Raw genomic sequence first — 23,877 nt, forward strand, 5'->3', positions numbered from 1 at the left:
TTATACCATCCTCTCTACTTCTGAAGATATTTTTTTTTGATGTGGACCACTTTTAAAGTCTTTATTGAATTTGTTAAAATATCGCTTCTGTTTTACGTTTTGGTTTTTTGGCCCCGAGGCGTGTGGGATCTTAATTCCCTGACCGGGGATCGAACCCACACCCCCTGCACTAGAAGGCGAAGTCTCAACCACTGGACCTCCAGGGAAGTCCCACCTCTCTACTTTTGTATATGTTTATGTGTTTGAAATTTTCTTAGAGCCACTGAGCTGACCTGGAGAAGTTATAATAGGTTTTTTAGACAGTAACAAGAAAGAGAATCCCTTCATAAATACCTGGGGACATATACTCAGAAAGTTTGCTGAACTGGTATTAAAGAGACAGAGAGAGAGAGGGAAAAGCGAGCAGAACCAAATGTGAATAAAGGTCATTCAAAGACCAAGCAAAAGAGAAGGAGTTACCATTTTCCTGCAGAAATAGCAGCAAAAAGAACAAAAATAACATATTTTGAAGTCGGGGAAGATGGTAGAGTAGGAAGCCCCAGGAGTCTACCTCCCCATCCAGACCACTGTTGCACTGGCAGAACTGTGATGGAGCTCTTCTGTAACTCTGGAGTCTGTTGAGGCTTGCAGTTTCTAAGGGAAGACTCTGATGTAAAACTGTGTTCATTTCTGTCCATTTCAGCACTGAGCACAGTAACAGCTACCTATCCCCCACCTCCATCCCTGTGGCAGCATCCACAAGGGAAAGTCTCAGAAAAGACCTGAGACCTTAAGTTTACACCTCAGGCTGATTCTCAGCACAAAGATAGCGTACAACAATCAAAACAACCAAAACCAACAAACAATGGCAACAATAAACAGAAAACCCTGGGGAAGAGACAGAATGTGATTTCCAGAGTTAACACATTATTAAACTCAAATATTCAGGGTTTACCAAAAATTCACAAGGCACACATAGAAATGAGAAAGTATGGCCCATTGACAGGAAAAACAAACAAACTGTTCCTTAAAAAAACACGATGGCAGGTATACTACCAAGACTTTTAAAAAACTGTGTTAAAAGATGCTCAAAGAGGGGCTTCCCTGGTGGCGCTGTGGTTGAGCGTCCGCCTGCCGATGCAGGGGACACGGGTTCGTGCCCCGGTCCGGAAAGATCCCACATGCCGCGGAGCGGCTAGGCCCGTGAGCCATGGCCGCTGAGCCTGCACTTCCAGAGCCTGTGCTCCACAACAGGAGAGGCCACAACAGTGAGAGGCCCGCGTACCACAAAAAAAAAAAAAAAAAAAAAAAAAAAGATGCTCAAAGAACTAAAAGAAGATGTGGAGAAGGTCGAGAAAATGATGTGTGAACAAAATGGAAATACGCACGAAGAAGTAGAAAACTTAACAAGAAATCAGAAAAGAAAACCTGGAGCTAAAAAACACAATCATTGAAATAAATAATTCACTAGAGGGATTGAAAGGCAAATTTGAGCAGGGAGAAAAAACAATCAGTGATCTTGAAAAGAGGACGATGGAAACGATGGAGGCTGAGGAACAGAAAAGAAAAGACTGAAGAAAAGCAAACAAAGCCTAAGGAACCTGTAGGACAACATCAAGAGGACCAATATACGCATTGTGGGCGTCACAGACAGAGAAGAGAGAGAAAGCGGCGGAGAATATATCTGAAGAAATAATGGCTGAAAAGTTTGCAAACTGGATGAATATATACATCCAGGAAACTCAAGGAACTCCAAGTATGAGGAAGTCAAAGAGACCTACACTGAGACACATTATAACAAACGATCACAGGGTAATCGAAAGCCAAAGAATCTTGAAAGCAGCAAGAGAGAAGCGAATCCCCACATCCAAAGGACCTTCAATAAGACTTTCAGCACATTTCTCATTAGAAACTGTGCAGGCCAGAAGACAGAGGCCAATATATTCAAAGTGTTCAAAGGAAAAACACAAAAGAGTCAACCCTGAATCCTACATCTGGCTAAAGGGTCCTTTAAAAGTGGAGAAATCAAGACATTCCCAGATGGACAAAAGCTGAGGGACTTGGTGACCACTAGAGCTGTCCTGCAAGAAATGCCCAGAGGAGTCCTGCCAGGTGAAAGGAAAGGTTACTGATAGTAACTTGAAGCCACGTGGACAAATAAAAATCTCAATAAAGGTAAATACATCAGCAAGTACAAAAGCCAGTATTACGGTAACAGAGGCTTGTTAAAAAAAAAAAAAAAAGAAGAGATCCTTCTCACCCCTCAAACTTGAGAGCTGTGCTCACCTAGACCCTGGCATTAGGATTCTGGAGGAAACGAATGACACACGCTTGGCTCTGGTTCCTTTACAGGACCTGGGTTTTGTTTGTCTTCCTCGTCTGCTCCAGCATCGTAGCTTTTTCTTCTTGGTCTTATCCCTGTGGAGGTGTCCAGTGTGAGCTCCTGTCCCTGCACCTGGGCCTTGGGTTCAGTCCAGGGCGGTTTTCACCTGCCGGCGCACTGGCTTTTGCCTCTCCTGCCTTCCGTCTGTTGGCACCTGGAATTCCTCCCACTCGTCACCTGCAGGCGTAGCCCTGGGCCCTGCCCTTTCGCCTGCAGTGCCACCTTGTCCTTCTCCTTGGAGCTCTGGTAGCTGTCCCAGCCTACTGCCCACTTTGCCCGCCTGACTGCCGGCCGTGTTCGGTCCTTATCACGCCCTTAACCCCGGTGGGCTTTCCTGTGCCCGATGGTTCTTTCCCCGGCGGGCTGAAGCCTCTCCAGAGAGGAGTTACGACGTTCTCCTAATTCTCACAGCGTCTACGTTTACTAGGACTTCTCAAACTCATCCCCTTCGTGAATGTTTTCTCTCCTGTTTCCGATGACAGTTTTTGTTGGCTTCTCTGTAGAGCTGGGAGTCAGTGCAAGTCCAGTCCCGGGACCTAAGGTGAGTTGTGTCGCTTTAATCGAGTGTCGGGATGGAGCCTGGGCTGGAGGCTGACATGCGGGCTGGTGTCCACCGGGCCGTGGAGGCTCGTTTCCATGACTGAGCGGCAGTCGTGGGCTGCAGGTGCCTCGCGTGGCTGCCAAGACTCAGCCTACACGGCGTGTGGCCTCAGCCGAGGCCGGCACGGGCCAGTACTTCCTGCTGGGTGTGGCTGGCCTTGGCCCGGTGGCCCCAGCTACTGCAGGGCTGACCCTCACCTCCAGCGATGGTGTCTGGGGTTCTGCTGGATTCCTTCCTGCACATTCTCTGACTTCCTGGTTGGGCTGGTCCTTCTTGGAGGCAGGTTTGCGCGGTTTCCAGGAAGGGACGGAGGCTTTCTCTTTCCTGCTCCTGTGGTCACTATGGCACAGCTGGGAGGGGCTCGGGTTCCCTCTGGCTTGAGCACCTCCGCTTGGCTCCTCTCTGGTCCCATCACCTCTGCCCTGTCTGCAGACACAGAACTGACCCTGGCGCTCAGGCTCTGTCCTTACCTCAGCCTGTCCTGTGTCTCTTGTGTGTCTCAGGCCCATCTTCCTGGTCTGGGCTCTCCTTGACCCTGAATGGAGGGCCCAGGGAGTGATCGTCTCAAGCAACTCACAGCGGGGAGAGGGCTGGGACCTGAGGGAGGGAGCCAGGGAGCCAGCGTGCGATTCAAGGAGGTGTTCGCCCTCAGGGTCACATGCGACTCCTCACATGCGGTGCCCTTGACAGAGAATATACGATGCCCTGTCGGCTCGTCCTGCAACCTTACGCGCCCAGTCAATGTACAGGGGCGACTGGCCAAGTCAGCCTTAAAAAGTCCTGAATTCACCAAATAATATTTTGTGGTTGCGGTTTAATTTACGTATCAGAAATGTACCATTTTGTGTATTTGGCGGGGCTAGACAAATGTACACGCTGTGTAAGGACCAGCATAATCGAGGCACAGGGCCTTTTCACACCCCCAAACTTCCTCGTGCCCCTCGGTCTCCTCCCTCCCCTTCCCCCACCAAAGGCACCTGATGGGCTGAAGTCTCCATTCACTTTGGCTTCTCAAAGATGCTCACACCCTGAACGCAGGCTGAACTCATCGACTTGCTCTCACCAGTGCAACGTGGGCAGCACGTCCCTTCTGTGACCAGGTTACAGAGGATCCTGACTTCCGTCTTGCTAGGAGACTCTCTCCGCTGGCTTTCCGGCTTGCACACAAGCTGCCCTATCCAGGAGCCCACGTGGCAGGGACTGAGGGTGGCCTCTGGCCTAGAACCAGCCAGGACCCAAATCCTGACAACAGCCGCGTGCACGAGCTCGGAGCTCAGAGCCTTGGGACGATTGCAGCCCAGCCTCCACCTGGACAGCAGTCCCCGTGAGGCCCCGGAGCAGAGAAGCCAGCCCAGCCGTGCACAGGTCCCTGACCCAGAGAAAGCCTGACGTAATACATGTGTGTTAGACTGAGCCACCGGGTTTTGGGGTAATTTGCGACGCAGCAATGGATCACACACACAGTTGGTTCTAGCCTCCCGATTAATAAGACAGTAGGTGTTCTCTGGTGCCTGGCTTCTCTCCCTCACCCGCATCACTGGCTGGCGTGATAGTCTGTTCCTTTTTACTGCTCAGTAGATTTGTACGGCGTGTAACGGGCCCCCTTTACATGTCGGTGCCCTAACCCCACGAACCTGTGAATATGTTACATTACCTGGCAAGGGGGAACCAGGGCTGCAGATGGAATTAGGGCTGTTAGCCAGCTAACCCTGAGATGGAGAGATGGTCCTGGATTATCTGGTTGGACGCATTGTAGTCACAAGGGTCCTTGTAAACGGAAGACAGAGGCAGGAAAGAGAGTCAAGCAATGTGAGGGGAGGAGGCCTCCGCTGGCACTGCTGGCTTCCAAATGCAAGGGCAAGGTGGCCTCTGGAAGCTGGAAAAGGGCTCTGCCTCAGGGCCTCTGCCGACACCCTGATTTTAACCCAGCAAGACCCATGTCGCGATTCTGGCCTCCAGAACTGTAAGAGGATAGCTCTGGTTGCTCTAAGCCCCTCGGTTTGCACTAATTTGTCACAGCAGCAGTGGACACCCAATGAGAGTGCTGTGGGCAGGCCGCACTGTCCATCCGCTCGCCTGCTGGTGACATGGCGTGAGCCCAGCCCTGGCGGCTCTGCCTGGCTCCACTGTGGCACTCCTGAGAGTTTCAGGACACTGTCTCTAACACGGCCACTCTTGCTTCCACTGTGGGAATACACTGCTCATTTGCTGTTGTATATATTTTTTGAATACAGACTTCATATTTTAGAGCAGTTTTAGGTTCACAGCAAAACCGAGTGCAAGGTACAGAGATTTCCCGAATTTCCCCTGCCCCCCCACCTCCCCCACTATTGACATTCCGCGCCAGGGTGGTCCGCTTACCACAACTGATGAACGCACATGGGCCCATCATTATCACCCAGAATCCACAGTTAACACTGGGGTTCACTCTTGGTGGTGTACATTCTATGGATGTGGGCTTTACCCATCATCGTGGTGTCACATACAGTATCGTCACTGCCCTAAAAATCCTGGGTTCTCCCTATTCATCCCTCCACCCCCCAACTCCTGGCAACCACTGATCTTTTTTATTTTTTTGTGGTACGCGGGCCTCCCACTGCTGTGGCCTCTCCCGTTGCGGAGCACAGGCTCCAGATGCGCAGGCTCAGCAGCCATGGCTCACGGGCCCAGCCGCTCCGCGGCATGTGGGATCTTCCTAGACCGGGTCACGAACCCGTGTCCCCTGCATCGGCAGGCGGACTCTCAACCACTGCACCACCAGGGAAGCCCAGCCACTGATCTTTTCACTGTCTCCATAGTTTTGCCTTTTCCAGACTGTCATACAGTTGGAATCATACGGTTTTGTAGCCTCTTCAGATTGGCTTCTCTCACTTCGTCATAGGCAGTTGAGTTTCTTCCATGTCTTTTCACGGCTCAACAGTTCATTTCTTTTTAACACCAAATAACATTCCACCATCTGGTTGTATCTCCTGAAGGCCATCTTGGTTGCTCTCAGGTTTTGAATAAATTATGACTACAGCTGCTATAAGCATCTATGTGCAGGTTTTGATGTAGACCTAGGATCTTAACGCCTTGGGTAAACACCAAGGCGTATGGCTGCTGAATCCTAAGGTAAGAGTACGTTTGGTTTCGTTAGAAACTGCCCAACTGTCCTCCAAAGTGGCTGCACCTCCATCGATGATGAGCGTTCCTGTTGCTCCACAACCTCACCAGCACCTGCTGCTGTCAGTGCTCTGAGTTTGGTCATTCTGATGGGTGTGTAAAGGTAGTTCGGGGTTTTTTTGTTTTTTTGTTTGTTTGTTTTTGGCCACGCCTCACAGCTTGTGGGATCCTAGTTCGCTGAGCAGGGATAGAACTCCAGCCCTCGGCAGTGAAAGCTCGGAGTCTTAACCGCTGGACCGCCATGGAATTCCCTCTCATTGTTGTCTTAATTTGCATTTCCCTGAGGACCTATGACGCCGAGCATCTTTTCATGTGCTTTTTTGCCATCTGACTATTTTTTTGATGAGGTGACAGTTCAGATCTTTGGCCCATTTTTTTAATCAGGTTGTTTATTCCTTATTGTGAAATTTTAACAATATTAAAATTTTAACAATTTTTTAACAATATTAAATTTTTAACAATGTATATTTTGGACAACAGCCCTTTATCATACATTTTGTACATATCTTCTCCCAGTCTCTGGCTTACCTTCTCATTCTCTTGACATTGCTTTTCATAAAGCTGAATTTTATATTTTTAATGAAGTCCACCTTATCAATTCTTTCTTTCACAGACCGTCTTCTTTGGCGTTGTGTCTGAAAAGTCATCACCGTACCCAAGGTCATCTAGGTTTTCTCCTGTATTTTCTTCTAGTTTTATAGTTTTGCATTTTAGATGTGCGTCCGTGATCCATTTTTGAGTTAGTTTTTGTGAAGGGTGTAAAGTCTGTGTCTAGATTCCTATTTTTTTTTTGCATGTGGACATCCAGCTGTTCCAGCAGCATTTGTTGAAAAGACTGTTTGTTCCATCGTACGACCTTTGCCCCTCTGGGAAAAATCAGTTGATCACATTTATGTGGGTTTATTTCTGGGTTCTCTATTCTGTTCCATTGATCTCTATGTCTTTTCTCTTGCCAATTAAGTCTTGGAGTCAGGTAGTGTCATTCCTCTAACTTCGATCTTCTCCTTCAATACTGAGTCGGCTCTTCTAGGTCGTTTGCCTCCACATAAATTTTAGAATCAGTTTTTCAATATCCATAAAAAAAACTTGCTGAGATCTCGGTGGAGAGTGCACTGAATCTGTAAAGCAAGCTGGGAAGCACCGATACTTTGACATACTTGAGTCTTCCCACCCATAAGCATGGCTTTGCTTTATCAGAATTTTGTGGCTTTCCTCATATAGATCTCGTACATATTTTGTTAGCTATATAAGCATTTCCTTTGGGGGGACGCTAATACATCTTCAGTTTCAAATTCCACTTGTTCATTGCGAATGTATAGGAAGGTGATTGACTTTTGTATATTAACCTTGTATTCTGTAACCTTGCTATAATAGTTTACTAGTTCCAGGAGGGTTTTTTGTTGATTCTTTCATTTCTTCTACACAGATGACCATGTGTTCCGTGAACAAAGAAAGTTTTATTTCTTCCTTCCCAGCCTGTATACCTCTTACTTCCTTTTCTTGCCTTGTTGCATTAGCTAGGACTTGTAGTACGATGTTGAAAAGGAGTGGTGACACAGGACATCCTTGCCTTGTTCCTAATCTTAGCAAGAAAGCTTTAAGTATGACGTTAGCTGTAGAGCTTTTGCAGACATCTTATATCAAGTTTAGGAAATTCTCCTCTATTCCTAGTTTATTGAGGGTTTTTATGATGAATGAGTATTAGATTTTCTCAAATGCTTTTTCTGCATCCATTGATATGATCATGTGCTTTTTTCTTATTTAGCTTATTGATGTGGTGGATTACATTGATTGATTTTCAAATGTTAAACTAGCCTTGCATACCTGGGAAAAATCTCACTTCATCGTGGTGTATAATTCTTTTTATACGTTGTTGAATTCAATTTGCTAACATTTTGTTGAGGATTTTTACATCTCTCTGTTCACGAGAGATACTGTACTTTTCTTGTCATGTCTTTGTCTGGTTTTGTTACTAGGCAGGTTAACGCTGAATGCTGGTCTTAGAGAAGGAGTTAGGAGGTATTCCCTCTGTTTCTACCATCTGGAAGAGACTGTAGAAAACTGTTATCTCTTCCTTAAATGTTTGGTAGAATTCACCAGTAAATCCATCTGGCCCCGGTAACTTGTGTTTTGGAAGGTTTTTTTGTTTTTTTAAATTTTTATTTATTTATTTTTGGTTGTGTTGGGTCTTTGTTGCTGCGCATTGGCTTTCTCTAGTTGCAGCGAGTGGGGGCCACTCTTTGTTGCAGTGCACAGGCTTCTCATCGCGGTGGCTTCCCTTGTTGTGGAGCATGGGCTCTAGACGTGTGGGCCTCAGCAGTTGTGGCACACAGGCTCAGTAGTTGTGGCGTGCGGGCTCAGTAGCTGTGGCTCGCGGGCTCTACAGCACAGGCTCAACAGTTGTGGCACACAGGCTCAGTTGCTCTGCGGCATGTGGGATCTTCCCAGACCAGGGCTCAAACCTGTGTCCCCTGCACCGGCAGGCAGACTCTCAAACCCTGCGCCACCAGGGAAGCCCATGGAAGGTTATTAATTATTAATACAATTTCCTTAAAAGACAGGCCTACTCAGATTGTTTATTTGTTGTATTTTTAAAGTTTTTTTTTAAAGATTTTTTCGATGTGGGCCATTTTTAAAGTCTTTACTGAATTTGTTACAATATTGCTTCTGCTTTAAGTTTCTGGTTTTTTGGCTGTGAGGCATGTGGGATCTTAGCTCCCTGACCAGGGATCGAAGCCACACTCCCTGCATTGGAAGGCGAGGTCTTAACCACTGGACCGCCAAGGAAGTCCCGAAGTTTTCTTTTTCTTTTTTCTTTCTTCCTTATTTTATTTTAGAAACGATGGTTGAGTTCATGTAAGTTAAACGCATATGGGCTGTGACTCCTCTGGAAATAAACTGTTGGTGATCTTGGGGGTGGCTCAGCTGGCTGAAGACCAGCTACCAGACAGCCCCTCCAGGATTCTGCCGTGAGGCCTATGGGTGCATGTGTGTGTCCTCTAGCAGGTTCTTGGAGTCTGGGAGGCCGCCTGCCTCTCCCCAGCTCATCTCGCTTTGTATCTCTGCCACTTCCCAGGTTCCAGGAAACGGTCCTTCCTGAGAGCCTACGTTTCTGTATGACTCTGGAGCCCCTCAGGAGGAAATTCTCCAGGGTAGATGCAGCCCAGCAAGACTGAGCCCTGAAGAACATGGTTCCCCGGGACTTCACAGCCTCGGGCCGGCTCCCGCCTCAGGGCTTTTACACGTGCCTTCCCCTTGCGCGCAGCCCTCTTCCCCCGAGATCCCCATGTGGCTTCCCGCTGCTCAGGAAGTGCCTGGCTTAAAGGACGCCTTCCCCTGGAAGCCTCCCCTCCCCTCTCCCATCTGCTGCGACCCTCCACTTCGGCCTTCTTACGTCACTCTTTCTTTTCCTCCTAGCATGTGTTACTACCTACAAGTCAAATCTGCGAGCCTCTAAGTCTGCTCCCACGGGCTGTCAGCTCACGAGGCAGGGCCTTACCTTATCCCTGGAGAGCCTAGACCCCAGCCTGACCCAGAACAGGCGCTCAGCCACTGTCTGGGAATAAACGGATGATTCCTGGCTCCCAGCAGGCCTCACGTGGTGCCCCGGCCTGACCCTGCCCAGACCAGCTCTGGGGGGCCTAGTGTCAGCAATAAGGCCCTGCACGAGAGGGCCTTGGAGATCTCCCCCTCTGCGTACAGGCTGCTCCAGGGTGGGGAGGGGCCTGACCCGCTCCCAACCCCAGCCCCCCGCCCAAGAAGACACACCCTCTTCCCAGAGCCAGGCCTTAAGTCTGCAAATGGAGCTTTCCAGAAAACTGAAGCCATGCACAGGGCGGGGAGTGCACAGCCCAGCTCCCAGTTGCTGTGGGAGGTCCCAGGAGGAAAGCCAGTGACAGAGCCCCCTCGCTGCCCGGGCGCCCGGCGGCGTGAGACCTACATGCGGATCTGGGTGTTTTTCAGGGTGAAGCTCAGCTCTTCCAAGGCCTCCTCCATCTCCTGGGTGTTCTGGACCAGTAAGAGGTTCTGCTCTTCCAGGTTCACGAAGACATCCAGGAGCTGCTGGGGCTCCGTGAAGTACAGCTGCAGCTCCTGCAACCAGAGCCACGTGGAGCTGCTGGACGGCGTGGGCCCGGCTCCTGTGGCCCCCGCCCAGAGCGGGCACTGACCTCCCCGTCGCTGTCTGGGTCCTCCTGCACGGGGAGGGTAGAACAGGCCCTGCGGAGACACGGGGTCGGGGAGGCCTGAGGGCGTGACGCCCGCCCCTCGCCCCCTCCTCTGTCCCTCAAGTTGCCGAGAAGGTGGCGCCGGGCTCCTCTCGGCCCCCAGCTGTCACACGGCAGCCAGGGGGAGAGGGTCAGCACCCAACTAGCTCCTCTCATTCCGGCCAGACTACAGCTCGCGCCCTCGGGGCCTGTGAGCCCCCATCCCGAGGCGGCTCTGCCCCTCCCCACCGGCTCCTTCCCGCACTCCGGGTGCTCAGCAGCTGTGCACCTGCGGCTCCCCATTCACCGTGTGCCTTTTCTGCCCACCTCCTCTGTCAGATTCGGCCGTGCCACGTGTCCTTGCTGGTCCCACGCACAGCTGTTGTGACACGCATGCCACGGGGCAGGGACCATGCTGGGCGGGCCCAGAGGCCACAGGAAAGGCTGCTTGGGCCGCAACACTGCAGGGGGCCCTGGACCGACCTCAAACCCGCTTTCGTCACCCCTCCTGGCCTGCTCCAGCCTGCACCCTATGCAGACACGCAGGTTCTGCTGGCCCCGGAGCTGGCGAGGGTAGCTTGCAGCCGGGGAGAGCTGGGCCGAGGCCTGAGAGACTCCAGGCCCCGACCATCGTGAAGTACGGAGATGACAGCGCAGGGCCCACGCCGACAGCTAACACACTCCCAGGCCTGTGCCCCACCCCGTCTGCACATTGATGCCCATTCGGCAAATGAGAAACACGCTCCTCAGAGAGCCAGTCACCTGCCGAGGTCACCGCTAGGACACTCTTGGCCCAGAAGGTGCCCTTCTAAGAATCCTCCTTCCAGGAGGACAGAGCCTGGGGCTGGGCTGGACTTTAGCCCCCACTTGCCCTCTCGGCCGAGTGCCTCGTGCAGCCCACAACCTGCCCACACGTGCTCAGTGGCCCTGGTCACATGGCTAGTAGAGGGCGGGGCCCAGACCGCTGTTCTCAGGGTCTGTCCTGACAGAAGCCTGCTGCTGGGAGCTCCAGGGCTGAGGGCAACGTAGGGCGAGGAAGCACACACACGTAACCTCTTCAGCTGGAAACAGCACCCCCGACAGGGGTTCCTGGGACCAGAGTCAACCTGCTGCGTGGCTTGTGCAGTTGGTGATATGTCCACAACGCTACAGTATCAGAGAAGAGAGTAGCAGGAGACCCAAGTGCAATCATGGCAGTGCTTTGCTGAAACTTCCTGGACTCTGCAGCCCTGGCCCCGAGGGCAGGTGCTGGAAGCGGAGCCAGGGCTCCAGCTTCGCCTGGCTGCTCAAGGCCCCAGGCCCCTCTCCGCTGCGTGGGCAGCACTGCAGGAGGGGCCGGGGTTTGGGGTGGCTGGGCTGGAGGAACGAGGGGACACGGAGGAGGGAGTGGGGCAGGAGGTCTGTCCCATTTCACCTGTCACAGCTGGAGAACAGCGGGCATGGAGGGGGGGTGGAGAGGCACTGCAGGAAGGGACCCAGGAGAGCCCGGGGGGCTTGGGGGTCCTAGAGGTGGGTGTCGGAGGGACCACAGGGCAAGTCACCGGGTCTGGATCTGTTTGATTTGCTTGTCCCTTACCATGTTTTTTTAAAGACTTAAAAGTAACTGTCACAGTTAAAATTTGGGACTTCCATATGAAAATCCAGACTTCCTGATTCTCTTGAAAGGCTCGGAGGCTCTGCCAGCCGCCAGCCGGCACTCCTGCCACAGAGGGCGTGGGCAGGTGCGTCCTGTCCCAGGCGCCCACCTAGCTGCTTCATCTGTGTACCTTTGACTGTCCCACCAGCGCCCAACTGGGCCACCCCAACTCAAGTTCACCAAATCAGACAAAAAGAAAGCTTTGCTTGGGAAACATCTCGCTTTTCAGGCTTAAGTCTGACTCCAGACCGTCCAGGCTAGAAACAGCCCCTCCTGACCCTCTCACCCCAGCTGGGGTGCCTCTGGCCGGAGCCACTGGGGGCCGCTCCGCAGCAGGCCAGTCACCTCCATCACCCGCCCCCCACCAAGCCCACTCACCTGGGGCCCAGCCTGCCAGGCCCACTGGGCCGGGGGCCCCCCTGGTGGCTGACAGTGCTGGGCCGGACCTGCCTCAGCTGCGGCACCTGCAGGAGCTTGGTGGCCTTCTCTGGGCCCTGCTCCTCTGGAGGAAGCAGAGGAGGGCTGTCCATCTGCCCCAGCCCGGAGCAGGGCCCCTCCAACCTGGGGCAGCCACATACCTCTGAGATCTGTCTGGCCCTTGATCTCTGGTCCTACAGGAAGCACGGGAGGACTCTCAGATGGCTCAGGGGCACAGAGTTCCCCAGGACCCTCCCCGAGGTCCCCCTCAGCGGCAGGAGGAAGGTTTGCTTTGACAGTCGGCGATTCTCCCAGGAGTGTGGGCTGAGCCCGGGGGGGGGGGGGCGCAGGGGGGGCGCTCTGCGAGCAGGGGAAGGGGCCTGGAGCCAGCTGGACACAGGCTCTAGGAGCACCCGGCACGCCCTCTCTCTCCTGCTACCTTTGTCCCCGAGTGTAGAGAACAGCACGTTCTCCTCGGAGGCCTCGACCGCCTCCCTGGTGCTTGTGAGAGATGAGCGCTTTCTCTCCTGTCCCTCCAGCCACTCCTTGGGCGACAGCTTGTACAGGAAATCCTTGTAGATCTTGTAACGCTGCAGAGTGTCTTCAAATTTGGAGATTTCACTAGACCCGGGAGGGGACGGGCAAAGTCAGGCTCCGTCCCTGGGCCCCTAGGAGGGGAGGCCGGGCCCAGAGCTCCCAGGCCTCCCGAAGGACAGGCGCCGGAACTCCGTGTGCGGGGAAGGAGCCCGCCCTGCCGGGACCAGCGCGGCTCACACCCCGAGTTGCAGCCGCTCTCAGGGTGGAGCGAGCCCTGCCCGGTGGTGTGGCCTCAGGAAGGCCCCCGACTCTCTCCTGGCCTCGGTCACCTCATCTGAAAAGCCCCACAGGGCTTGGGGTCCCTAGAGAGCCGAGGCTCAGAGGTGTGTGTTGTGTGGGGCTCCTCCGGCTCCCGGAGGTGTGCTGGCCCGGAGGGCGCAGGGCCAGCCTGGCGCCTGACCTCACCTCTTGACGATCGTGATCTGGTTGGTCAGATCACGGATCTCCAGGATCGTCTCCATCTTCGCTCTGGTCTCCTTCTCAGCCCTGGGGGTGGGGCGGGGAGGGAGCCAATCACAGGGTGTGCAGGAGGGGCGTGCACTCTGCCTTCAGTCAAGGCGGGAGGCGGGGGAGCTGCCAAGGAGGGGCCTGGCTGGCTGGGTGGTGGGTGTGCCAGGCTGGGGTCGGGCTGGGTGGGCGGTGGGTGTGCACAGGCTGGGGTCCGGGCAGCTCACGCTCTCAGGGCCTGCAGGGAGCTGCGGTCGTTTTCCCTGAGGAACTCTTCAAATCGAGCAGCGTCCTTCTCCAGAAACTTCTCCGCCCGCTCCAGCTTGGCCTCCTCCTTGGCCGCCAGCCTCTCCAGCCGCTGGATCTCGTTCCGCTTCATATCCAGGGCGTACTGAGGGCACCGAAGCGGGAGTCACGCTCCGCACAGGGACAGCCCGCTGGGCCCGCGGGGCAGCCAGCCTACCTGGAGGAGGAATGTTTGCCGCTTCTGGGTGATGTAGCTGTGTATGTCATCAGGTTCCATCTTCCTTTCTGCAACAAGAGGCACGAGGCATCTGGGGCGGGCAGGAAGTGGGAGAGAGACCCAAGCCTGCAGCCTTGGGTGGGCACAGCCAGGCAGTGCGGAGCCGGCCTGCCGGCCTGGTGCTACACCTGGCTGTGAGGCCCAGATTACTACAGGGATTGCGAGAGAGCCAGCTCTGGCTCCAGCAAACGGAAAGCAGGCTCTGCTGACATAGTACAGCCTCCATGGCTAGAGACTGGCCAGGTGGGAAGTCCTTCCGTATGTCTGACTCGAGTCTCTCTTGCTGTAGCACCCTTCTCACCTGGAATGAAGCTCTGGACACGCCCACCCTGGAAGTTTTACCGGGCTGGACTTAATAATAAAAGATCTATGGGCCAGGACAGCGAGAGAATGGGGGCGGTGAGAGAAAGGTGGGGCAGCGTGATCTCTCCTTGGGGTTCCCTAAGCACACAATGTGGGCAGCAGCTAAGTCTACCCTGGCAGGGTTTCAGCCAGGCGGAAGTTACGTGTACCTTCCGGAGTACAAGTAGGGAGGCATCGCAGCTGGGCTCAAGGCCCATGCGGGCCTCCTTCCCTGCCTTTCTGGAGAGGAAGGCCTCCAGCTGTGGATGGAACCGCGGGGCTCTCGGCCTTTTCCCTCAACTCCTCTCCTTTCCCGAAGAAGCCGGTGTGTACACAAGTTCCGTTTTCAGTCTTGAGGTCTGGCCTGGCCTCCCCGGGCTCCTCACGGGAGGTCAGACCTGCTGGGTCCAGCTTTCCCCACCCAGGCGCCACTTGCCGCTCCCACGCCTCAGAAACGGACAGTGAGGCAGAGACAAAACACACGCAGCGCTGCTTCCCTGGTGCAGAGCTCCACACACAGAACGTCCAAGCAAGCTCAGGGCCTCCTACCCAGAACAACAAGCCTCGGGCGTCAGGGGTAGAGGCTGGCGGTCTCTCCACGCTCAAATTCCCATTCAGGGCCCCTGTAGCCCATGGGGTCCAGGGCTCTCTGATCTCAATTGCTTCTTTCTAGTTTACTGGTTTATATTTCACTGGCAGAGTATTAGTGCATTTTTAGTACTTCAGATTTCCTACAGGGTCATAAAAATAATAACAGGTCACACACACACATAGCTCCCTCTCACTACCTGCAGTGTCTGAAGACGTTGAACCCGACCACCCATGAGTCTGGTGCTGTTACCAGCCAGGAGCGGAAGCTGCGGTACAAAGCCGACTTGTCCGGGACAGAGAAGCCATTCAATGCTGAAGCTCAGATGCTCGCCGCCAAGGGAAGCGCCTACGTTTTATACATTGTCCCGCCTGCGTTCACTGCAGGTCAGCATTCAGAGTGCGTGCAATGCTGGGATTCAAAGGCTTTTAGAGCAGCAATCCATGTGGAATTCATCCTTGTACCCCGGGAGGCAGAGGTCAGGCACAGAGAAGACCCCGGCCACACACGCACACTGCACCACAGCCCCGCATCTCCCGAGCCCTTTAAACGCACTGCTCAGACCGCAAGGGCGAAGACGGGATTCTGGGGCGTCAGGGCTGCGGGCGGGGGGAGGGGCACACCTCGGGTCATGGAGAGCTTCCAGGCCGTTTGCTCGTGGAAGATGCGTAGCTGCTCTGCACGCGCCCCCTGCTCCACCACCTCGTCCTCCAGCTGCAGCTCGCGCCGCAGGCTGGCGTGCTTGGCCGCCACGTTGGACGAGTAGGTCATCTTCTCGTGCACCCGCTGCTTCTTCTTCTGCTCCCGATCCTGGGGTGGGCCGTGTAGGGCAACGGGGTCGGGCGGGGTCGGGCGGGGCCAGCCACCCACCCCTCTCCCGCCCACCAGTCCTCTCCTCGGCTCCCCGTCCGGGGCAGCGGGGGCGGCGGGGGCTTCGGAAGCGCGCACGGCGCGGAGGCGCGCACTTGGCCGGTGTGGCGGCGCGCACGTGCGGAGTGACTTGCGGAGAAGACCCTGGGGCTGTGAGCCCGCGGGAACTGCTCTGGGTACCTGAGCACAGCTACCCAGCGGTTGACAGGGAGGCGGGGCGCCAGATGAACCACAGGATGCCAGCTCAGATACGCATTCCAGATCAGTGGTGCAGGGACACACTCACTAGACATGATCCTCGTTTGTCTGAAGTTCACACTTAAACTGAGTGTCCTGTATTGTGATTTGCTAAAGCTTGACAAACCGACGTTGAGGGACACTAGATCCTCGGAGTTTCCAAAAGAAACTGGAAATCCCAAGTTTGATCTGCAAGCTCCCTACTCACTGTGGGCAGCCCGTGGTCACATGCGGGGCTCTGCACCTCCCTACCTATCCTCCACCCTGCCTGGCCTCTGGCCAGCCACCCCCAGGACTGCATCCGGCCCCAGCCCTTCACTGGGGAGGGTCTCGGGATAGGGTGGGGCGAGGGACTCTTCTTCTGAGGCCTCGTGCCCAGCCCCTCCTGCTGTCCAAGTCCTGGGCATCTTGCTGCCCGATCAGATAAGCCCTCACGTGGGTCTTCATTTGGCTTCCTGCTGGCCCTGCCGCGTGCAACACCTATTCCACCTCTAGTCTGTGGCGGGACCCTACTTTGCACGTCCGTGTACAATGAAGGTGGGAAAATGTCACGCGCTAGAATTCCAGTGGCAGAAGGTCTGCAATTTAAAGACACGGGGCAGCTGCTTGGGGTCAGTGTGAGGAGGTCGGGGCTGTGCTGGGCGGAGGAGTGTGAGGTGGCAACAGGGGCTTTGGAAGGAAGGCAGAGGCTCCCTGAGGCTGCGTCAGGCTGGGAGAAGAACGTCCAGGCTGTGCTGGCACTGGTGGAGAAAGGGGAAGTCCTGTGTGCGCGTGTTGCCATGAGTGCCGCTCAGAGTGGCTCTGTGCCTCTGTCGCTCCGCCTTCCAGGCAGGAGGTGGGGAACACCGACGGCACCGCCTGGATCCTAGGCACAGGGGCGGGGCTGGAGGACCTGCATGTCCCTGTGTGTCCTTGGTCCTGCTCGGGGTCACAGAGGGAGCCACTGCTCTAAGGAATCTCACATGCTGAGCCCTGAGTCGGGGTGGACACAGTCAGCCCATGAGGGAGCCCGGGACGCAGGCCTTGCCTGTGCGTGTGAGAGTGTGTCCCAGAAACACGGCCTGGGGCGTGTGCGTGTGTGTGTGTGTGTGTGTGTGTCTGGCCTCCCAGAATTCCAGTGAGGGGGACTGTGCAAGGTTAGAGCATGCGGGAGGGTTCCTAGGGCCTTGAAGGTCAGGGAGAGTCTCAGGAGGGGACAGCGCCTCATGCAGGGGACAGCAGAAGTTAAGGCATGTTGGCTGAGGCTGTAGCCACAGAAACTCCCCCACCCTGACAACAGCCCAGGAACAGTGGTGATGAAGCTGGTAAGACAGTGGGACAAGAGACCTGGGGCCAGGCAGTTGCGAGTGGTTTTCATCGCAAGTGGTGAGCCATTGACTATTCCAGAGTGAGAGAGTGACCTGAGCAAAGGGCAGTGTGGCTGCTGCCGTGTGAGGGAGGAAGGAGCTGCGGGCAGGCTACTCCTCGACAGATACTCACTGATAGAGACTTATTCCGCTCCTGGTGTCTGAGCAAGAAGAAATCCAGGTCCCCAGACACATGGAAAGGATTAGCTGACTGGTCAGGAACAATCGCGGACCCTGGGGAGGGAGATGCCTCGCTGGAGAAACAAGCCAGCTCTTCCAGCCGGTGATCTGGGCCTCTGGGGTCCCGGCACCCTCCCAGCCCAGCAAGGGAGTTCCACGAAAGCACAAGCGAGCAGCGAATGTTCTCTTAGATCCAGCTGTGCCTGAAGTCCACCCCTGGACCTTCCAGCTCTGGTTTAACCTGTTTGGACTCGGGCTTCTGTCCCTGCCATCTGAAAGAGGCCTTGTGAACACAGACCTTCCTGTGTCTCAGACCTGTGCTGTGTTCCTGGCCCTCTGTCCTCTCTCGCTTAAAGTCTCGGGAACCCCCAGTCCATAGGGGAGAGAAGCTCCACCTGCCCTTTGTAAGTGATGGAAGCAGCTGACCCTGGAGCTGAGGCACCTGCCTGCAGGGGGCAGGGGGAGCCCTGCGCTTTGTCCTTGCAGGGGTCTCCCTGAGCCTCCCAGGGGAAGGCTGAGATTGGGAGCTGGTGAGGGCAGAGTGCCTGAAGTCTGGGAGGGCAGGGCAGGAATCTGGGACGTGAGGGCTGCCAAGGATTCCAATCCTGCTGCCTCCCTCCAGTAGTAAGGGGGAGATTCCCACAGCACAGCTCACCGGGGGAGATTCCCGCAGCACAGCTCCCGGTGTCACAGAGGTTGGGACCCGGTAGTAAGGGGGAGATTCCCGCAGCACAGCTCCCGGTGTCAGAGAAGATGGAACCCAGGGCACCAAACTAAGGGCGTAAAACTATGTTGCTTCCTCCCCCACTACCCTTGATTTAGAAGAAACAGGGTTCATTGTTAAAAAAAAGGAAATCTCGGGCTTCCCTGGTGGCGCAGTGGTTGGGAGTCCGCCTGCCGATGCAGGGGACACAGGTTCGTGCCCCGGTCTGGGAAGATCCCACATGCCGTGGAGCGGCTGGGCCCGTGAGCCATGGCCACTGAGCCTGCGCGTCCGGAGCCTGTGCTCCGCCACGGGAGAGGCCACAACAGTGAGAGGCCCGCGTACCGCAAAAAAAAAAAAAAAAAAAAAAAAATCGAAAGTAAAAGAAAATATCATATATAAAAAAGAACTCCTCCATTTTAAACAACTGCTGATAACATTTCTGGGGGTATTTTTTTCCTAATACTTTTCAATACACAATTTTGATAATTCTGTATCTTCCTTAAAAAAAAAACCGAAACACTTTAAAGTTACTAACTCTTTGTGGACAGCATAAGGAAATATTAAGGGCTACCGTAACTCACTTCTTCACGCGGCACACTCACATGGCAAATGCGGGCCCCACGGCACCGCCCTGGACATCCTGAGTCCTCCACTGCGCCATCGCTGACTGGCCCTCGGAGTGACTTTCCGAAGGGAGGCTAGAGGGCTGTGAGCAGTTTCCAGGCTTCAGAGACTTAGGTTGACCTGCCTTCCTGGAGGTCAGTCCCATTTTACGCCCTCACCCCCAGAAAGAGGATGGCGTTAAAGGGACATGAAGTTATGCCCTGAGAGTCTCAAAGCACCTCCACACAAGACGTGTGTCAGTTCCCACAGGAAACGAGCTTGCAGTGGAGAAGCCTGGCAGCCTCCACACCAGCCCGGGTGAGAGGAGTCTGCATCCTGACCCCGGACGTACCCAGGACGTGCATCCCTCATGAGGAGGGGTCAGAGAAGCCTAAATACGGGCACGCTACAAAATCTTTTTTCAGCTTTTCTGTAAGAATTGGCTCCTATCAGAAAAGAGTTTTAAAAACTGAGTTGTGCTCAGGCTGAGAAGAATAGAGAAAAATTATCTGCTCCTGGCCCCAGCCCATGGGAGGGAGTCAGCAGGGGCTGTGTCAGTTCCACCCTGCTTTCTGGCAGCGCAGCCCGCCTCTGTGGAAGAGGTTAACTGCAGTAGTTAGCAAGGACTAATGTTCGTAACGACCCAATGAGGTGGGAAACACTGCGACCCCTGTGAGGAAACAGAGGCACCGAGAGGTTAGAAGCTCCCCAAGGCCACGCAGCCGTAAGTAGCTACTCCGAGGCCAGCTTCCGAAGCAGAAACTGCAACTGCATTCGGGCAAGAGGGAATGTTTAGCACTAACGTGAAGGGAATCAATGGGTGATGTGAAGACGAGCCCCAAACCCAGAATGGTGATCATTCCAGGCAGACTGTTCCAGAAACTCAGTCGGTTTAACATTTACACATCAAGCAACGTACTACACCCCATTAACAGAATGAGGAAGAAAATTATATGATCATTTCAACAGATGGCAGGAAAGTGTTTTTTAAGATTCAAAACTTACTTTGAATAAAAGTCTTAGCAACCTAGGAACAGAAGCAGACACCCCTGATCTGATCAAAGGAAGAATGGTGAGCTGACTCATGGTCCCCAAAGACGTCCGTGCCCTAGTCCGCAGCCTGTGACTGTGTTCCCTTATATAGAAAGGGGATTTGCACATGTGATCACAGACCTTGAGACAGGAAGATGGTCCTGGATTATCCACATGGGCCCAATGTAATCACAAGGGGCCCTACAGGACGGAGGTCTGGAACAGCAGCAGGCAGAGTGGCAGCGGAAGCAGAGCTGGGGAGACGCCGCGGAGACGGGAAGAGGCTGCTCTCGGGGGTGGAGGAGCGCAGGCGCCTCTAGAAGCTGGAGAAGGCGGGAAACAGATTCTCCCCTGGAGCCCCAGAAGGAGCCAGCTCTGGAGGCGCCTTGATTCCAGCCCTGTAACATTCATTTTGGACTTCTGATTTCTAGAACCCTAATGAACATGTGTGTTTTAAACCACGGAGTCTGTGGTAATTTGTTACAGCAGCAATGGGAAACCGATCCGTGTAGCCACAAGAAACCGCTAGGTAAAATACTTCCCCCCAACATTGGACACAAGGCACGGATGCCTATCTTAGCAGTGTTGTAATGAGGGTCCTCAGGATGCCACAGGCGAGAAAACGAATAAAAGGTGTAAGGATTGGAAAGAAAGGTGATGGAGTAGGGTAGAAAATCCAAAACACCTACAAACAAAATGGATACAGTTCGATCAATTAGAGATGGTTTGTAGATCTTCTTGTGAAATGAAAAAAGAATGCAGAGAAGATACAATAAACCTATGTCTTCATGACCCTGGGGGTCAGCAAAGAGTTTTAAAACAGGACTTGAAAAGTACTAACCATAAGGAAGTGATCGGTAAATTGAACTACAAAAGTAGAAACTTTTGTTTATTAAAAGGCACCACCAAGAGAGGGAAGGCAACCCACACAGCAGGGGGAGGTATCTGCAATACTCAGAACTGGCGAATGATTTGTAATCAGAATATGTAAAGAGCTCCTAGGAATCATTAAAATAAGGAGACAGACAACCCAATAGAAAAGTGGGCCGAAACAGGAGGAACAGGTGCTTCACAGCACAGAGTCATCAATGCCCCATAAACATAAGTAATTCCCCTCGCTGGTCACAGGGAATGTGAGATACTAATGCACACCCAAAGGATCAGGTAATACAGAAAGGAAGTATGTGTGCCTGGTGTTGGAGAGGTGTGGAGCAACTGGAACCCTCACACCTGTTGGTGGGCTGTGAACTGCTACAGTCACTCTGGAAGATTGTTCAGCAGCAACTGCGAAAGTTTAGCATCCAGCCAGCAATTCCACTCCTCCCTACACACCCAGGGGAAACAGCCCCAGAATGGCACACACAAGAATGTTCACAGCAGGGGGCCCTCAAGATGGCAGAGGGGTAGGACAACGTGGAGTTCACCTCTCCCCAGAAACGCATCAAGAATACATCTACGGGGCCTCCCTGGTGGCACAGTGGTTGAGAATCCACCTGCCAATGCAGGGGACACGGGTTCGAGCCCTGGTCCAGGAAGATCCCACATGCCGCAGAGCAACTAAGCCCGTGTGCCACACTACTGAGCCTGTACTCTAGAGCCCGCATGCCACAACTACTGAAGCCCGCACGCCTAGAGCCTGTGCTCTGCAACAAGAGAAGCCACCCCAGTGAGAAGCCCGCTCACCACAACGAAGTGTAGCCCCCACTCGCCACAACTAGAGAAAGCCCGCGCCCAGCAACAAAGACCCCATGCAGCCAAAAATAAATAAATAAATAAATAACACATTTTAAAAAAAAGAAAGAAAAGAAATGAGGACAGTCTCAGAGACCTCTGGGACAACATTAAATGCACCAACATTCGAATTACAGGGGTCCCAGGAGAAGCAGAAAAGAGAAAGGGCCCGAGAAAATACTTGAAGAGATTATAGTCAAAAACTTCCCTAACATGGGAAAGGAAATAGTCACCCAAGTCCAGGAAGCATAGAGTCCCATACAGGATAAACCCAAGGAGGAACAAGCCAAGATACATATTAATCAAACTAATAAAAATTAAATACCAAGAAAAGTATTAAAAGCAACACGGGAAAAGCAACAAATAACATACAAGAGAATCCCCATAAGGTTATCAGCTGATTTTTCAGCGTAAACTCTGCAGGCCAGAAGGGAGTGGCAGGATATATTTAAAGTGATGAAAGGGAAAAAACTTACAGCCAAGATTACTCTACCCAGCAAGGCGCTCATTCAGATTCAACAGAGAAATCAAAAGCTTCACAGACAAGCAAAAGCTAAGAGAATTCAGCACACCAAACCAGCTTTACAATAACTGCTAAAGGAACTTCTCTAGGCAGGAGGGGGAAAAAAAGAGGCCACAAGTAGAAACAAGAAAAGAACAAATGGGAAAGCTCACTGGTAAAGGCAAACATACAGTAAAGGCAGGAAATCCTCCACACACAAGTATGATATCAAAACCAGCAACCATGAGAGAGGAGAGCACAAATGCAGGAAATGGGAATTGCATTTGAAATTAAGAGACCAGCAGCTTAAAACAACCTTGTATATAATACACTGCTCATGGGAAATGCAAGCCAAAAAACTACAATAGATACACACAAAAAAAGGAAAAGCAGGGACTTCCCTGGTGGCACAGTGGTTAAGAATCCGCCTGCCAATGCAGGGAACATGGGTTTGATCCCTGGTCCAGGAAGATCACACATGCCGTGGAGCAACTAAGCCCGTGCACCACAACTACCGAGCCTGCACTCTAGAGCCTGTGTGCCACAACTACTGAGCACGTGCCGCAACTACTGAAGCCTACACGCCTAGAGTCCATGCTCCACAAGAGAAGCCACCGCAATGAGTAGTCCCTGCTCGCCGCAACTAGAGAAACCCCCGCGTGCAGCAACGAAGACCCAATGCAGCCAAATATAAATAAATAAATAAATTTATTTTTTAAAAAAAGAAAGAAAAAGCAACCCAAACACAACACTAAAGATGGTCATCAAACCACAAGAGAACAAAAGAGGAAGGGAAGAAAAAAGACCTACAAAAACAAACCCAAAACAATTAAGAACATGGCAATAGGAACATACGTATCGATAATTACCTTCAATGTAAATGGATTAAATGCTCCAACCGAAAGACACAGGCTCGCTGAATGGATACAAAAACAAGACCCGTATAAATGCTGTCTACAAGAGACCCACTTCAGATCTGGAGAGACACACAGAGGCTGAAAGTGAGGGGATGGAAAAAGATATTCCATGCAAATGGGAATCAAAAAAAAGCTGGAGTAGCAATAATCATATCAGATAAAATAGACTTTAAAATAAAGACTGTGATAAGAGACGAGGAAGGACACTACATAATGATCAAGGGATCAATCCAAGAAGAAGACATAAAAACTGTAAACATATATGCACCCAGCATAGGAGCACCTCAATATGTAAGGCAAATGCTAACAGCCATAAAAGGGGAAATCGACAGTAACACAATAATAGTGTGACTTTAACACCCCACTTACACCAATGGACAGATCAGCTGGACAGAAAATTAATAAGGAAACACAAGCCTTAAATGACACATTAGACCAGATACACTTAATTGATATTTCCAGGACATTCCATCCAAAAGCAGCAGATTACACTTTCTTCTCAAGTGCACACAGAACATTCTCCAGGATAGATCACATCTTGGGTCACAAATCAAACCTCGGTAAATTTAAGAAAACTGAAATCATATCAAGCCTCTTTTCTGACCACAACATTGTGAGATTAGAAATCAATTACAGAAAAAAAAATTGTAAAAAACACAAACACCTGGAGGCTAAACAATATGTTACTAAATAACCAATGGATCACTAAAGAAATCAAAGAGGAGATTTAAAAATACCTAGAGACAAATGACAAAGAAAACACAACAATCCGAAATATATGGGACGCAGCAAAAGCAGGATCTAAAGGGAAGTATTACAGCAATACAATCTTACCTTAAGAAAACAAGAAAAATCTCAAACAAACAACCTAA

At 52.6% G+C, this 23,877-nt stretch overlaps 1 protein-coding gene across 7 annotated transcripts in view; it reads right to left on the reverse strand.

Moving 5' to 3' along the window:
• The window catches only part of CFAP100 (cilia and flagella associated protein 100), a 49,099-nt gene that overhangs the window by 9,935 nt on the left and 15,287 nt on the right, over positions 1-23,877 (reverse strand). For 4 of the 7 annotated variants that reach the window (XM_049715749.1, XM_049715747.1, XM_049715754.1 and 1 more), the window contains exons 4-11: positions 17,468-17,568; positions 15,505-15,691; positions 13,891-13,958; positions 13,655-13,818; positions 13,386-13,466; positions 12,823-13,004; positions 12,345-12,577; positions 10,066-10,343 (exon numbers count right to left, since the gene is read on the reverse strand). In XM_049715749.1, the coding sequence (XP_049571706.1) occupies positions 10,066-10,343; positions 12,345-12,577; positions 12,823-13,004; positions 13,386-13,466; positions 13,655-13,818; positions 13,891-13,958; positions 15,505-15,691; positions 17,468-17,568 (1,294 nt within the window). Of the gene's footprint in view, positions 1-10,065; positions 10,344-12,344; positions 12,578-12,822; positions 13,005-13,385; positions 13,467-13,654; positions 13,819-13,890; positions 13,959-15,504; positions 15,692-17,467; positions 17,570-23,877 lie in introns of those variants that run through there. The other 3 variants (XM_049715751.1, XM_049715748.1, XM_049715750.1) reach the window with 2 other exon arrangements.

Source organism: Orcinus orca, chromosome 10 (genome assembly GCF_937001465.1).
Source record: "Orcinus orca chromosome 10, mOrcOrc1.1, whole genome shotgun sequence".
NCBI classification, from domain to species: Eukaryota; Metazoa; Chordata; class Mammalia; order Artiodactyla; family Delphinidae; genus Orcinus; species Orcinus orca.